The sequence below is a fragment of the Xiphophorus hellerii genome, chromosome 15 (genome assembly GCF_003331165.1).
Source record: "Xiphophorus hellerii strain 12219 chromosome 15, Xiphophorus_hellerii-4.1, whole genome shotgun sequence".
Taxonomy (NCBI): Eukaryota; Metazoa; Chordata; class Actinopteri; order Cyprinodontiformes; family Poeciliidae; genus Xiphophorus; species Xiphophorus hellerii.
In genome coordinates, this window is record NC_045686.1 from 4,293,434 (window position 1) to 4,310,722 (window position 17,289).

Below are 17,289 nucleotides of genomic sequence, written 5' to 3' on the forward strand. Positions count from 1 at the left end.
ACATGCTCCACCTCCACCTGCAGATTGGACTTTGCTTCTAACAACCTCAAATATATGTCCTACAGTAAAGCTGGTGCACAGCAGCAGGTATTAAGCGTGTTGCAGTGATGGGAGCGATGGAGGTTTTTCTCCAGTCATTCAGCCCAGTTTCAGTTTTGGGGTCTGTGGTTTTAATCCTCATTGGGTTTCACTTTTTCCTCTCCAAGTCCAGGCCTCAGGGCCACAGACAGGGACCACCAGGACCAAAACCCCTTCCCATCATTGGCAACCTGCTGCAGCTGGATGTTAAGAGACTTGACCAAGCATTCCTGAAGGTGAGACACAACTGATTTCAACATTCCTCTCAACTATATTTCATATATTTTTGCAATTTACCTTCTTTTGAACTATTATATATCTTGTTTTTTTATCTATCCTTGCCCAGAACAAAACATGGGCCCCTGTTGCACTAAATTGCACCTGTTGCACCTGATTATGTTAAAGGACTTATATGCTGTGTAACTAATAGTATTCTAGTATTATGAAGGAAATCAAGTCATCACAAGGGCATATTCTAGGTCAATTGATCTGACTTATCAAACATTGCAGTTTATTTTATTATTCAAAGTTTTCTATCTAAGGAAACCGAGCAGATTGAATCAAGACATTAACTTTGCAGCAACCCGTCATACTGAGCATGCATGCAGTGACAGAGAAGATCAAAACTCCCCTTAAACAGGTAGAAACCTGCAGCAGAACCAGAACCTGGCTCAGACAAGCTGGCCGGGCAGCTTGGCAGACTCTGTGGTTTCCTGCTCCATTCTTCACTGTGTTAGGGGGGGGGGATGTCAGTCCTGCTGGTGCTGCAGCAGGACTGACATTATAGTAATTATAGTAACAATTATAGTAACAAAAACACACAATTTCATTATAAAGTTGTGATTTTTTTACAATAATATATATTTGATGTATGTAGATATAATTTTTTATATGGGAAAAAAAAAGAAAAAAGAAATTGCTCTTGGGGCCTCCTGGTGGCCGTGGTATGTCACGCTTGATCCAGACCTCCAAAGCTCTGGTAGAAGATAAGTTAGTTAAACAACATTGCAAAAAAGGACTTACCCTTCAAGAAGAGAGAAAAGAAAGATGAAGATAGAAAAAGAGCCCAGGATCAGGTTTCAGTCAAACCTCTCACTGTAGAGCAGAAGAGGACAGAGGCTGATTTTTAAACCTTTGCTGAGGAAGATAAGATCAGGGAATAAGATCGATCTCTATGGAAGTATCGGCCAATCATGGTACTATGAATGTATCTGTATGTTATACTGTACATGCATATAGGCTATAATCTAAACATCTCTATCAGAGATGCAATAAGTTCATAATAAGTGTGTAAATGATCTAATCATCTGATTGTTGATTGCAGCAATCCAGATTATTAGCAGAAATAGAGGGCCCCAAAAGCAAGATTTGCTTAAGGCCCCATGGAGGCTTGAGCCGGCCCTGGTGGGAATTCATGTCTGGGTTTGTGGGAGTGGGGGAGACATCAGAGATCCTTGGGGGGTTGGGACTGTTTTATCTCAACTGTACCATCTGGACTTTTTCTGGGCCTGTCTCTGGATTGGGTCAGGGACCGGACACCAGGTGTGGGGGTTTTCCACAACCCCAATGTCTCCTTGCTATCATGGTCGAGGCTGTGGATAGACTTGGGGCCTTGTGAGCCATTTGGGGTTGGGGCTGGCATTCTCTAAGGGTCATTTGATTTTTGGATTACTGCTCCTAATTATAGTGGCTGGCCCTTATAATTTGCATTTTCTTTATCTCTTTCATCATAGCTTTCTAAGACGTATGGATCTGTGTTCACTGTCCACATGGGACCAAAGAAGACAGTGGTCCTCACAGGGTATAAGACGGTGAAAGAAGCATTTGTCAGTTATGCTGAGGAGTTTGGAGAACGGGTAGCATCCACCGTGACTAAAGAAGCAAACCTGCATCACGGTACAGGTTTACAATTTCAGACAAGTAATGCTTCACATGTAGAGAAGTTAGTTTGCTGATTTATCTTATTAAACTGTTTTAAACAGGCGTTGTATGGGCCAATGGAGACTCCTGGAAGGAAATGCGCCGCTTTGCTTTGACCAACCTGAAGGACTTTGGGATGGGAAAGAGAGTATGTGAGGAGAAAATCATTGAGGAATGTCACATCCTCATCCAGAAGTTAAAGGAGTTTAAAGGTAACAGCAGAAAGAAATAAGATATTTATTGAAGAAGAGCACATGTATTTAAGTTTTCAATAAAGTGATTGAGTTTTGTGGCTCATTTTGAGACGTTTCGTGCAATCTGTGTCCTACGTATCATGGAAAAAGGCCAGAGCATTTTCAATTGTGGAATCAGTGCAAAAGTTTCATGGAGGAGTCAAGATTACTGGACATTTATAGTCAAACTTTTCCCTAATTCTGTCAACAAACATAAAAACATACTTGGTATTGTACAGGAGAACTAAGGCCCAAAAAATCTTGAATATATTTTTTGTACTGTAGTTGCTTAAGTAGTTTTTATTTTTACTTTTTTAAATGCTAATCTACACTGCCTGGCCAAAGAAAAAGTCACCACCAAAAAATGGTCACACTCTCTAATATTTTGTTGGACCGCCTTTAGCTTTGATTACAGCCTGCATTCGCTGTGGCATTGTTTCAATAAGCTTCTGCAGTGTCACAAGATTTATTTCCATCCAGTGTTGCATTAATCTTTCACCAAGATCTTGTATTGATGATGGGAGAGTCTGACCACTGCGCAAAGCCTTCTCCAGCACATCCCAACGATTCTCAATGGGGTTAAGGTCTGGACTCTGTGGTGGCCAATCCATGTGTGAAAAAGATGTCTCATGCTCCCTGAACCACTCTTTCACAATGTGAGCCCGATGAATTCTGGCATTGTCATCTTGGAATATGCCCGTTCCATTTGGGAAGACAAAATCCATTGATGGAATAACCTGGTCATTCAGTATATTCAGGTAGTCAGCTGACCTCATCCTTTGGGCACACAATGTTGCTGAACCTAGACCTGACCAACTGCAGCAACCCCAGATCATAGCACTGCCTCCACAGGCTTGTACAGTAGGCACTAGGCATGATGGGTGCATCACTTCACCTGCCTCTCTTCTTACCCTGATGCGCCCATCACTCTGGAACAGGGTAAATCTGGACTCATCAGACCACATGACCCTCTTCCATTCCTCCAGAGTCCAATCTTTATGCTCCCTAGCAAACTGAAGCCTTTTTTTCTGGTTAGCCTTACTGATTAGAGGTTTTCTTACGGCTACACAGCTGTTCAATCCCAACCCCTTGAGTTCCCTTCGCATTGTGCGTGTGGAAATGCTTTTGCGTTCACAATTAAACATACTCCTGAGTTCTGCTGTTGTTTTTCTTCGATTTGATTTGACCAAACGTTTAAGTAATCACTGATCACGATCATTCAGGATTTTTTTCCGACCACATCTCTTCCTGGAAGACGATGGTTCCCCACCATCCTTCCAGTTTTTAATGATGCGTTGGACAGTTCTTAACCCAATTCTAGTAGCTCCTGCAATCTCCTTAGATGTTTTCTCTGCTTGATGCATGCCAATGATTTGACCCTTCTTAAACAGACTAACGTCTTTTCCACGACCACAGGATGTGTCTTTTGCCATGGTTGTTTAAGAAATGAGGAGTTACTCATTGCATCAGCTGGGGTTAAATAACTTGTTGCCAGCTGAAAGATAATCGCCTATGCAGTACTTATCCAATAGGAGGCTTGTACCTATTTGCTTAGTTAAATCCAGGTGGCGACTTTTTTTTTGGCCAGGCAGTGTAGAATGACTAATTGTTGGCAGATTTCCCCATGAAAAGTTTTTCTTTAACTTGAGGCATTATAGTTAACTGCTGCTCAGAGTTACTCTTTGCAGTCCAACGTCAAAGTAAAACAATTCTCTGAATAGAGTTAATAAAGTGTTGAATGATGATTTTCTGGTTCCTTTGCTGCAGGTGAAGCTTTTGATTTGTCCCAACATATGAACAATGCAGTTTGTAATGTAATCTGCTCCATGGTTTATGGCAAAAGATTTGAATATGATGATCTAGAGTTCACTAATGTTGTAAATCGAACAACCCAAGGCCTTCAACTGTTGGGCTCACCAGCAATAAAGGTGTGACTGGACTGTTTTAAAGCATAAAATCTGCTAACGTTGGACTGAACAGAGAAGTCACTGTTTATGTTGTGTTCATCATCAGCTGTACAACATGTTCCCAAAGATTGGCAAGCTGGTGTTTTCAGCCAGAAAGAAAATGAGCGATATATTTGCTGCCAATAAACAACATCATCTGATGCTGCTGAACCGTTTGAAAGAGACTCTCAGTCCACAGATGTGCAGAGGAGTTGCAGATGCTTTCCTCATCCGTCAACAGCAACTCAAGGTCAGAATGACTGTAAATCCCACAATGCACTGCATTAATCTACTTTCAGCTTCATTAGGAAGAGGGGATGTTTCAGGAAGGAAACTCTGACCATGGGCAGGTTAAAACCTAGGACTAAGACAACACTCATTCTGTTTGCAGCATTGCTGCATCAGTAGTGGATCTCTGCTTGCACTTGTCATTCATTAGGACAACATGGAGGACAAAGTGCGTTAGTCACTCACCCCTTTCCTCTGCTGGCAGAGAGAGAGAGTCACTAATTGTTCAGGAGCTTTAAAAGAAATATAAAGTTTACTGTTTTGTTCATCCAGTATCTATAATCCTGGCCGAAGGAATAAACCCGGTTCCTGGTTTTATTTAGAATTCTGCAGAAGGAACATTGGAATTACAGGTTCTCCAAGAATGCTGATTATTGGCTGCCAGTTCAGCGAAGGGAGAAAAACAGCTTTTTCAGCTCTGAGAAGCACATGAATACTGGCCACTGACCAGCCAAATGCCACTGATCTGAGCTAAGAGGACATCCCAACCGTCCATGATGACCTCTGCTACCCACACATAGCTACCTGAACTGAAAAGCAGATTCTGGTTGCAGCTGTTTTAGCCTCCAGCCTCTAATAGGAAACAAACGTCCGGTCAAGCACTGTAGCCCATTTGAAAACAGAGCTGATGTGCTTCAAAGCTAATGTGTGCTAGTTGACAACACACTGCAACTGTTGGCTAAGCTTCTGGATTTACAGTTTCTTATTCCTCATCTGGTTTGTGAATTAGAACTTTCTCTATAATTAATGAAGCATATGAACATTAATGCAGATTAAGGAACAGAACTTTCATCTTTTGTGCTGTTTATAATTGCTTTGTGCTTGTTTTATAGCTTCGTTGACACAATCATATTTTGAGCACAAACTGTTAATACGCTCTCAATGAGTTTTTGGATGATTTTCTGAAAACCAGCTGATCTTCTGCAGGAATCTGGGATCACCGACAGTCACTACCACAACGACAACCTGCTGGTGACTATTATGAACCTGTTCAGCGCCGGAACTGAAACAACATCAAGTACACTGAGATGGGCATTCCTGTTTATGGCCAAATATCCAAAAATACAAGGTGAGGAGTAATATCTACTTCTGGATTTTCTTTCAATAGGACAATAAGCAGAAGTCCTTTGGTTTCTGCAGAGAGTAATTACTGTGCCATTGTCATTTACTGACTTTGCTGTTTCAGACCAGGTCCGGCAGGAGCTGAGGAATGTGATCGGAAGTCGCCAGGTTCAGGTTGAGGACAGACAGAACCTGCCTTTTACAGACGCCGTCATCCACGAGATACAGAGAATGGCCAACATTCTTCCTCTGGCTATTTCTCACAGAACTAGCCAAGACATCACGTTTCATGGTTATTTTATTGAGAAGGTAGGAATGTACACTTGAGGATGCATTACCATGAACCTCATTTTTAAGCTCATTGTTGGAGGTCTCTGCCAGCTTGACTTGTCAGATCAAGTTTACATGTAAGGCACATTTCAGCAACAAGGCAATTCAAAGTGCTTTACATGATTAGAAGGGAAATAAAACAAGCAAGACAAAAATTTGACGTGGTGAATTGGAAAATGACGGGTTGGAAAAGACTGATCTGTCTTCCTACATATACGCTCTTTAGTTCCCTGTTACTTTGTTGGATTCTCCCACATGTTCCCTTGAGTTCTGTGTCACTGTTGATCTGCTCCACCTGGACTGACCTTATCCATTAGTTCTTATATTGATCTTCATTAAATTGCACCATGAGACAACTGCTGTCCTCTCTGGATTTTGGTCCATGACACCTTCGACCTGCTTTTGGCACAGGATGCTTTTTTTATTCTCAGAGCAGAAAAAGTTTGATGTAAATAATTTTCCTCCAGATTTTTCAATACAGGATCTATTGGGTTTGAAGAAATGATTACACAGTCAGAACATTCTGTGAAAGTTCACTGAGCTGGGATGCAGCGGTGCTGTTGCATCATTGGACTTGTCTGGTTCTACATCCGTCAAGTGGGATGATCTTTGACTCAGATTTGGAAATTAATAAAAAGGTCAATGCAGTATTCCAGTCTAGCTTTTATCATCCGAGGCTAATTAGCAGAATCAAGGATTGTCTTGCCCATTATCCCCTCCAGAAAGTTTTTCATGCTTCTATGCTGGGCTACTGCAATTCCCTCTCCACTGGGATATTGATCAGTCTCTTCTTCACCCTCTTCAGATAATTAAAAATCCAGCTGGGTCACTTCAGGAGGAAGTTGATTAGGTCTTGCAGATTACTGTTGTATATGGAAGTGAAGCAAACAGGTTTGGGGGAGGAATTGTCTTTGTTACCAGGTAACTTTATGTCAGTCAATTTTGAATCAGTGGTAAGGTGATCTCATTTCCCTGTGTTCAAAAATCCATTAAATTGAAAATGTGTCATATAAATGATGACTGATTTGTGTTTTTTAGGGAACTCCAGTAATTGCTGTTTTAACGTCCGTCCTGCAAGATGAGAGCGAATGGGAGAAACCGAACGTCTTTTATCCAGGCAACTTCCTCAGCAAAGATGGGAAGTTCCTCAAGCGAGACGCCTTCCTGCCTTTTTCAGCAGGTTGGACTGATTATTGTCTTATATAGATCCTTACTCTACAGCAGGGGTGTCAAACTCCAGTCCTCGAGGGCCGCTGTCCTGCAGTTTTTAGATGTGCCACAGGTACAAAACACTGGAATGAAATGGCTTAATTACCTCCTCCTTGTGTAGATCAGTTCTCCAGAGCCTTGCTAATGACTAATTATTCTATTCAGGTGTGGTGCAGCAGAGGCACATCTAAAAGTTGCAGGACAGCGGCCCTTGAGGACTGGAGTTTGACACCTGTGCTCTACAGGCATTGGCTGAGGATGTGTTTCTAATAGGTCGCAGGGTTTGCCTTGGAGAGAGTCTGGCCAGAATGGAGCTTTTCATCTTCTTCGCCACGCTCCTGCAGCACTTCCGATTTTCTCCTCCACCTGGAGTTACAGAGGAAGAACTCGATCTAACTCCACGAGTTGGTGGTACTCTGAACCCTCAACCTCACACGCTCTGTGTTATCCCTTTAAATTAAGGAGGAGCCTACAGTATATGTGAAAAAAATGGTACTTTATACCTAACAGAAATCAAAGTAAATGTCCTAAAATAGAGAAAAATTGTTTTTAATGTGAAATCTTTACTCCACAAATATCCACCATCAATCACCATCACCATGTATTCAGATGTTTTGTATCTTCATCAAGTCAAAGTCATTACTTGTGGACAAGCTAAGCTAACTTTCAATGACATTTTGTGCTGTGAAATGAATGATGGTTATGCTGGACCTCCAGCCTTGTACGAGTCAAACTGCAGGAGTTTCATGTATAACTGCTGAATCAACAATCCACTGCATTTAAAACAATTTGATTCCATCAGTAGGAAGAGGAGGAGTTTCAGGAAAGAAAGTCTGTGATGGAAAACTTAAAACTCTGGAGCCAAGACAAACACACCCTCGCTGTAGCATCGCTGCATCAGGACAGGATCTGTCTTTCACTCGTTGTTCGTTTGGGCGACATCAGCAAAACCTGAAACCTAAAAATCGATTCTACAAAAGGTCATGGATATTCAATTCAGTCAAATTATAGAGCATTGCTTCATCAAAATAAAGTTGTGTCTTTGCGCTGTGAAATAATACCTGGAATGCATACAAAGTGTCAATTAGTGTAAATTAATCTTCATTCATTTAGAGCTTAGTACAATCCCTGGTCTTTACATATTCATACAAATTACTATAGATCTTTCTATGGGTTATTTCATCTTTTATTCCTTAAATCTGTGTTAGGTAAAACTAATTAACACTCTCCAAATGTATTTGTCTGAACAGACGGTTACTTGATTTTGTGTGTTTATAGTAAAATTCAAAACAAAAAGGTTAATAAAAATGTTTTATGTTCTACAAAGTAAATTGAAGAATGTCTGTTAATGTAGTTAAAATCTTTACATTTCAGAGAAGAGGACATCTTTCCCAATCTGTTTTTCATTCAGTCCTGCCAAGAATAACTTACTTCTCCTCCTATATTTAACCTAGGCAAAGTTGTTCTTTCAGGTCCAGTAGCTCAAACATTAGTGAGAGAATCTGTTTGCATAAGAGCTTTACTAAGAAATGATGAAATGCCTAAGATGTACAGTACATACCTATTAAAATTTAACATTGAGTAATATTTGTCTGTTTTTTTACATATTAAGCCTTTCGTTCACATGAACTCAATCTAATACAAAGTGCTCTGTGGCTGATAGCAGCAGATCTGAGGATATTCAGAGACTTTAAAGGACTGTCATTGTTTCATTGTTGCATGGTTTCTCATAATATTGCATGACATATTTTAATAAATTAATTCATCATCTCAAAAGTTTCCTGCTTTTAAGGAAGAAATATGTTTGGAATTAATGGATCAATTAAATCCATTAAATTGATCCATTAATTCAACGGAATCAATTTCCATTGAATTAATGGAAATTAATTAATTTCCAGTAATCAATTACTTTCTTAATCGATTATCAGCGATTAAGAAAGTAAATATTACTTTTCAAACTACAACACTTACTCCATTTTACCACAAAGTGGCAGCAAAGATAATCTACTTCCAAACCGCAGGTCTTTGAGTTGATCTGTTTCTGTTTCATCTCTATGCTGCTGATCCAACAAAAATATTAGAAAATGCAGCTTCTGTCCACTAGGTGGCAGCTGAGCAAAGTAAAAACAACTCGGATCATAAAATGTCTAAAGAAAATACCATTGTTGTTTGCAGACTATCTGCACACAGTAAAACTTCTTGTTAATACTGTAAGCAGTTACAAGCTGTAATCTACATCAGTGAGATGAATCCAGGAAACCAGAAAAAAATGGAGGCTTAGGAAAAAATGAACTGAACGTTGAAAACTACTAATAATATAAAGTTACCTGTAGTTTAAAAACTTGTATTCCTTCTGAATTCTATCTATGGGATAAAATGACACATAACTTATCAAGAAAAACAACAGAATGTTTTTTTTTTTAAATGTTTTCAGGAAAAACTGAGAAACATTTATACTCTTCTAATTACTGAAGGTGTTAAGAGAGCTACTGTTGGCCAGAAATCAGCTTGATCCAAAAAACACATCAGCTGTGCAACGACTGGAGCAGAGTGACCTCAGCGCTGACCTCAGCGCTGAGGTCACTGAGTCCTGCAAACACGAGACTAATGATCTTTTTATTACTCAGGCATCTGGGTAATAAAAAGATTAAACACACAGTTATGCAAGTGAAATGAAGACACCTGAGAGAATTCAACTTACAGGAGATGGAAAAATGATCTGGGCAAAATAAACATTCATGTTGAGCAACAAGAATATCAACGTTTACTGTAAATCTTTAACTTTGCAGCTCTATTAAACTTTGAAGTAAATAAATTATTGTCAGCTGTTTCATAACAATCTAAACATGTTTGCATGAAATGCAGTAAAAGAATCTCAGCCTGGATAGATTTTTCCCCTGAAGAATGAAAAATATAAATTATCACAGTAGAATAACACAATATTAAAACTTGCAAAATATCAGAGAGATAAAATTATGCAATTTTAAAGAACTGCAAAATAAGATTAAGTTGTTAACTTTGACGTTAAAAACTGTAAAATGTTGGGCTGGCTGTAATAACCCACACATGGAGGACTTAGCCGTCGACACGGCCGTCACAGATTCGAGTCTCGGCCTGATGACCTTTGCCTCATATCTTCTCCCTCCCTCATTACACACATTCCAGTTTCGTCTCTCAAATGAAGGCCACACAGAGTCAATAAAACCTTTTAAAAAGCTGTAAAATGTGCCTTGAAACTGTCTGGAGAAACATTTCCTCTTTAGGTTTATGGTGTTTTTAAAACTATTAAAGATCAGAAATGTTTTCAACTGACGTTTAATTTTTTAAAAACATAAAATGCTTTGCAAAGAAAATGTCACTAAGTCTTAAAATGGAACAATAAAAGCGATTTTTTCAGTCTGGGTCTGGTGGGACTCTTTAGACATCAGTGCTTTTATTTTGAAGGTGTAGAATCCTGGTGCTGTCTAAGATCACGTCTCCAAGAAAACAAAACATCTTCTGTCTAATTTCAATGCAGTGGAGCACCAGATCTACTCAACCAGTCAAACTATACACAGTGATCCACCTGGCAAAAGTTAATATAAACCTTTAAGGACCACCAGAACCTTCTGGGCTCATTTTGTTTTAGTTTTTTAATATGCACAGCTAACTTGGGTTGTTTCTGACATCTGATATGAAATACTGCAAATACATTGTAATGTTCCAAACTGCCTGCTGTAAACCACATGCTCCACCTCCACCTGTACCTTGGACTTTGCTTCAAATCAAATAAATGTCCTCCAGTTTAGCTGGTGCACAGCAGCAGGTATTAAGCGTGTTGCAGTGATGGGAGCGATGGAGGTTTTTCTCCACTCATTCAGCCCAGTTTCAGTTTTGGGGTCTGTGGTTTTAATCCTCATTGGGTTTCACTTTTTCCTCTCCAAGTCCAGGCCTCAGGGCCACAGACAGGGACCACCAGGACCAAAACCCCTTCCCATCATTGGCAACCTGCTGCAGCTGGATGTTAAGAGACTTGACCAAGCATTCCTGAAGGTGAGACACAACTGATCTCAACATTCCTCTCAACTATATTTCATGTATTTTTGCAATTTACCTTCTTTTAAACTATTATATATCTTGTTTTTTATCCATGCTTGCCCAGGACACACAAAATAAATGGGAACCTGTTGCACTAAAATCTGATTATGTTAAACCGATCAAGTGGGGCTTTGAGAAGACAGAGCATACACATAAACAAATACTGAAGTAAAACGTTAGTCGCTCAGGTTTCCCTCCAGAAAACCTGCTAAGTCTGATGGTAGAGCAGTGGGGCAGTCCACCAGCAGCCCACCGTGATTTTATGTTAATGAATTTTGAAAATACAATAAACTTCAGCGGTCATTGTAATTTGGAAATAATAGCGTATGAGGCTGATGGGCAGGTACAGAAGTGGTGCAACAGGTGAGCACTCCTTCACGCCCAGTTCAGTGTGTCATCGGTAAACCCAGTGTAATCTGCCATTACTGTCCCTGTTTATGGTGTATAAAAAAATCTTGCAATGCTTAGCCTGGTGACCCGCCAGGCTTATGACACACTGGGGATAAAACCATGATGGCAGTCGTAGCTCCTTTAGTGGCCTTATCTAGGAACAAAACACAGCTAAGCAGATCTGAGCCAGTATTCAAATCTAAGGTGAAAGAGAGCTCAATGTAAAGCACAATTTAAAGCAAATAAAAGATATTTACTGACATATGAAGCCCACGTTTCTGAGAAATGAATTAATTTGCATATTCTTTTTTTCCGTTATGCACACCTGGCTTCATCATAGCTTTCTAAGACGTATGGATCTGTGTTCACTGTCCACATGGGACCAAAGAAGATGGTGGTCCTGACAGGGTATAAGACGGTGAAAGAAGCATTTGTCAGTTATGCTGAGGAGTTTGGAGAACGAGAAACACCCGTCGTGGCTAAAGAAGCAAATCTGCATCACGGTACAGAATCTTTACAAATTCACATGTAGAGAAGTTAGTTATAGTTAGACATAGTTAGTTAGACTTATCTTATTAAACTGTTTTAAACAGGTATTGCGTGGACCAATGGAGACTCCTGGAAGGAAATGCGCCGCTTTGCTTTGACCAACCTGAAGGACTTTGGGATGGGAAAGAGAGTATGTGAGGAGAAAATCATTGAGGAATGTCACGTCCTCATCCAGAAGTTAAAGGAGTTTAAAGGTAACAGCAGAGAGGAAGACAATATTATTGATATTGTTGCAAGATTTCACCATGAGAACTTTGTTCTTTAACCTGAAGGATTATAGTTATTTGCTGGTCAGAGTTACTCTTTGAGTCCAACATCAAAGTAAAACAATTCTCTGAATAGAGTTAATAAAGTGTTGAATAATGATCTTCTGGTTCCTTTGTTGCAGGTGAAGCTTTTGATTCGTCCCAACATATAAACTATGCAGTTTGTAATGTAATCTGCTCCATGGTTTATGGCAAAAGGTTTGAATATGATGATCTAGAGTTCACTACCGTTGTAAATCGAACAAACCAAGTCATTCAACTGTTGGGCTCGCCGTCAATACAGGTGTGACTGTTTTAAAGCATAAAATCTGTTAACGTTGGACTGAACAGAGAAGTCACTGTTTATGTTGTGTTCATCATCAGCTGTACAACATGTTCCCAAAGATTGGCAAGCTGGTGTTTTCAGCCAGAAAGAAAATGAGCGATATATTTGCTGCCAATAAACAACATCATCTGATGCTGCTGAACCGTTTGAAAGAGACTCTCAGTCCACAGATGTGCAGAGGAGTTGCAGATGCTTTCCTCATCCGTCAACAGCAACTCAAGGTCAGAACCTATGTTACATAATTTACTGTTTATTCTCTCAGGACGCTGACAAGCTAATCAACCACTGTTGGAGTTCAGGCCACCGGTTATGAATAATCACAAAATAAACATCAAGCCTGAAACCATAAAACCATAAAGAAATGGTTTGTGGTTTGTAGGAAACACACAAATGTTTGTTTACCACAAACAGGGAAATGTCTGAGTATTGATGTTCCTGATATTAGTGGAGCTGTTGACAGCTGGTTGCCATGGCAACGGGGGTGTCTGTGGGATAAGAGTGAAGCTGAGTGGTTGAAAGTTGTTCTTCACTTGTTTTACTGTTATTTGCTTTTTGTTGTGAAACACTGAAGCCGGACTAATTCCTAAAAGTTCAATGAACAATGAAAACTGGACTAATTGCCTTGTATTCATAAGTCACCAAGTAAGATAAAAATACTTCAAAAAGTATTTATTGGAATGTCTCCTTCAGTGGCAATTATGTCAATTTTCATGAATTGTCCAGTATAAAAAAATAAATTGGTTTAGTCTTCTTTTGCAGCTTGAAAGAACAGACAGAAACCAAACTATTTGTAGATTCATTTCTAGAAAGAAAACAAGTTTACATATCAAAACTTCGGCAGATTTAATCTAAGCCACATTTTAGAGATAAAAAATAAGGGCCTGTTAGCCGTTGCTCAGCCAAACATTTTTGTGACAAATTCAAGCACAAAAATGCTTGAACATTTTTCAATACTGATGGTCCGATGGTTCAATACTGAACCATCGGACCAGTCTGGTTGTGGACTCAGTCTGTAGTAATGGTGCCAGCGACACTAGCTATAGCTGCTAATAGTCACTGTCTTATCCAGTAATGTATATCAATGGTGCTCACCCTGGATGCATGACTGGCACACGTGGGTGCTCCAACCCCGAAGCTCCAACAGAATCGGCGCCTATGATTTCTCCATAATATACTGTATATCTACTGTATATCCATCTTTTTCACACCACTAATAAAAATCATTCTTAATACACTACTAAGATAGCTATTTTACTACAATATTTTATATACCTTCTACTTGAGCTAAGCAAATGGGAAAGTACTTTAGCATGACATGCGTTAGCCTTTGACTCCACATCGAACCGTTTTGGTTTTTTAAATCTCAGCTGATCTTCTGCAGGAATCTGGGATCACCGACAGTCACTACCACAACGACAACCTGCTGGTGACAGTCATGAACCTGTTCGCTGCTGGAACTGAAACTACATCAACTACCCTGAGATGGGCATTCCTGTATATGGCCAAATATCCAAAAATACAAGGTCAGGAACATCTAGTTCTAGATTATGTAAAAATAGAACAATGTGCTATAGAACTTATGGTTTCTGCAAATTAATTAAAGAGTTGTTGTATCCTTGTCATTTATTGACTTTGATCTTTCAGACCAGGTCCAGCAGGAGCTGAGGAATGTGATTGGAAGTCGGCAGGTTCAGGTTGAAGACAGACAGAACCTGCCTTTTACAGACGCCGTCATCCACGAGATACAGAGAATTGCCAACATTGCTCCTTTGGCAATTCCTCACAGGACTAGCCAAGACATCACGTTCCAAGGTCATTTTATTGAGAAGGTGAGAAATTAGGCTTGATGGTGCACTATCAACAGCTATTCCCTATATTTCAACATACAGCATATAAATGATGACTGATTTGTGTTTTTTAGGGAACTCCAGTAATTGCTGTTTTAACGTCCGTCCTGCAAGATGAGAGCGAATGGGAGAAACCGAACGTCTTTTATCCAGGCAACTTCCTCAACAAAGATGGGAAGTTCCTCAAGCGAGACGCCTTCCTGCCTTTTTCAGCAGGTTGGACTGATTATTGTCTTATATAGATCCTTACTCTACAGGCATTGGCTGAGGATGTGTTTCTAATAGGTCGCAGGGTTTGCCTTGGAGAGAGTCTGGCCAGAATGGAGCTTTTCATCTTCTTCGCCACGCTCCTGCAGCACTTCCGATTTTCTCCTCCACCTGGAGTTACAGAGGAAGAACTCGATCTAACTCCACGAGTTGGTGGTACTCTGAGCCCTCAACCTCACACGATCTGTGTTATCCCTTTAAATTAAGGAGGAGCCTACATGTGGAAAAACCCCACTTTGGTCACAGTAGAAGGAAGAAAAGGAGTTTCAGGAAGGAAGGTCTATAATGGAAACCTTCAAACTCTAGGGCAAACCTCTTTGCAGAACAAAGAGAGGATCTCTCCTTCGTCTGTCGTTCATTTGGGCGACATCAGCGATACAACCTGAAATCTCCTCCTGCTGGCAGAGGAAAGGTCCGATTCTGCTTTTTGGATTGAAAATCCTCCATGGGACTGCATTGCATCTGCCCAGCCAAAGAAATAAACCTGAATTTAGTCAGAATTCTGTAGAAGGAAACTTGTAATTACAGGATCCCTAAGATTACCATCAACAAATCCATGATTTCTTACTTTTGCAAATTATTAAAATATCTATCAATGCAGTAATTGACAGACTAAGAATCAATTCAACATAAGGTCATGGATATCCAATTCAGTCAAACTACAAAGTATTAATTTATCAAAAATAAAATTGTGTCTTTGCACTGTGAAATAATACTTACAAAATCTCAATTAGTCTAAACTCTTCAGTGCAATCTTTGGTCTTTTAGTTGCTAAGAGCTTTGTTCTAAAAAACATGACAGATTTTTATGTGGAAAAATAACTTGAGAAAACAAAATCAAAACAACGAAATGCCTAAGATGTACAGTGATAGCTATAAAAATATAATATTAAGAAATATTTTTCAGTTTTTATTACATGTTAAGCCTTTCATTGATCTGAACTAAATCTAGTACAAAGTGCTCTGTGGCTCATAGCAGCAGATCTGAGGATATTCAGAGACTTTAAAGGTCATTATTTCATAGCTTCATGGTTTCTCATAATACTGCATGACATATTTTAATAATTTAACTAATCGTCTCAAACACAGTCAGTTGGAGAAAGGAGATGTTGAATGCTGCTTTTAAGGAAAATATATGTTTGGTTTTAATGCAACTGGTAGATTATCAGCGATTAAGAAAGTAAATATCACTTTTCTAACTACACCACTTATTTTATTTTACCACAAAGATAATTTACTTCTAATCTGCAGGTATAGTGGTGAACTCTTTGTTTCAAAAGGAAATATCAAATACTAGAAAGAAATGCAATATAGTAGTAAATTACATTAATGTCTCACCAGTGTTGGGTTTTATTGTGAAAAAATGTGACACAAATTAAAATTGTCTGTATATAGAAATTGGAGGGTTTCATATACATATATGCAATCAAGACATAAAATGATGTGAATAAAATCTGTCCATAAATGTTTTACCACTCAGAAAGCAGAAGATGATACATTTTTCGTGTTTTGCTGTAATAAAGGTTTTTCTCCTGAAGTTTAGCGCCGTGTTGGTGCAGCAGGAAGACGAACAACAGTTTTATAGCTCACAGAGGAAACATCACCAGGATCTCTGTTAACATGAATCTGACAAAAAAAAGACAACAGGAAAAAGAATAGTTGACTCTTAATCTAGAAGTAAAAATAAAGAGTTTATTATTTACAATTAAACATATCAACTCAGAACTTTCTTTAAAGTTTACACTAAGCCTGTTCTGTTCTGTTCAAAATAAGTTAGAGTTAACTGGAGCATTTAGAAAATGTTCTATTCTAAAGGTAATCAGTTACAGTTTCTTTCAGAAGAGCCATATTTTCCTGGAGCAAAGAATAAACAGTCTTTTATAATTTATACCAGAAAACCTTCTGAAGCTAAAGAAATGCTTCCCTTCAAGCTGAAGCACCAACAGCAGAGTTAATGCTAGCAGGCCATTTCCTGTCCGCTCACAGCTGCAAGGCTTCTGCTTCAGATCTGAAGATATTTTTGTTATTTCCTCTTCCTGGAAGAAATATACCTGAAAAAAAAAAATCCATCTTATCATTTTTGTTTTAATAACATTTTCTTCCAGACTTCTATAAAAATATATAACTTTTGCTGTTTCAAGCTGAACAAAGCAGAAAAAAATAAACTTACGTTATTGTCTTGTTTTAGAACAACACTGAATGTTTGCAAAATGCACTTTCTCACACTTTCAGAGATCTAAAAGAAGAAGTGCAATATTTCATAATATTCACTGACATCAGCTAAGCATTACTAGCTGACCCGAGATGCCACCCACAGTAATCTAAATTTAGCTTTTAAGGCTCTTTAGAGTCATGAACCAAAAACCTTTTAACTACAAAACATGCAAAGAGGTTCAGTTCATTTTATTCATATGGGACTAATTTACAAACAAAAACGTATTCATCTCTATTCATACAGAATACAGTCAGTCTGAAATCAATTATATACAATTAATTCAAAATC

General features: G+C 39.0%; 2 protein-coding genes across 4 annotated transcripts; both read left to right on the forward strand.

Annotated features, from left to right (window-relative positions):
• Positions 1 to 56: 56 nt before the first annotated feature.
• On the forward strand, positions 57 to 8,653 carry LOC116734365 (cytochrome P450 2K1-like). 3 transcript variants are annotated; one of them, XM_032585708.1, is made up of 10 exons: positions 60 to 314; positions 1,812 to 1,977; positions 2,064 to 2,210; positions 3,999 to 4,159; positions 4,245 to 4,427; positions 5,393 to 5,534; positions 5,652 to 5,836; positions 6,896 to 7,037; positions 7,340 to 7,558; positions 7,869 to 8,653. In XM_032585708.1, the coding sequence occupies exons 1-9, from the start codon at positions 108 to 110 to the stop codon at positions 7,525 to 7,527; spliced, it is 1,521 nt and encodes a 506-aa protein (XP_032441599.1). In that variant the 5' UTR covers positions 60 to 107; the 3' UTR covers positions 7,528 to 7,558; positions 7,869 to 8,653. The 3 variants fall into 3 exon arrangements, with proteins under 3 accessions (XP_032441600.1, XP_032441599.1, XP_032441598.1); XM_032585707.1 differs by having other exon boundaries at positions 7,340 to 8,653; XM_032585709.1 differs by lacking the exons at positions 6,896 to 7,037; positions 7,340 to 7,558; positions 7,869 to 8,653 and adding an exon at positions 6,663 to 6,876 and having other exon boundaries at positions 57 to 314.
• Positions 8,654 to 10,876: 2,223 nt separating this feature from the next.
• Positions 10,877 to 16,323, forward strand: LOC116734364 (cytochrome P450 2K4-like). The gene is made up of 9 exons (XM_032585706.1): positions 10,877 to 11,098; positions 11,874 to 12,036; positions 12,127 to 12,276; positions 12,471 to 12,631; positions 12,712 to 12,894; positions 14,055 to 14,196; positions 14,318 to 14,502; positions 14,595 to 14,736; positions 14,806 to 16,323. Exons 1-9 carry the CDS (start codon positions 10,892 to 10,894, stop codon positions 14,991 to 14,993), a joined length of 1,521 nt encoding a protein of 506 aa, XP_032441597.1. The 5' UTR covers positions 10,877 to 10,891; the 3' UTR covers positions 14,994 to 16,323.
• Positions 16,324 to 17,289: the final 966 nt, after the last annotated feature.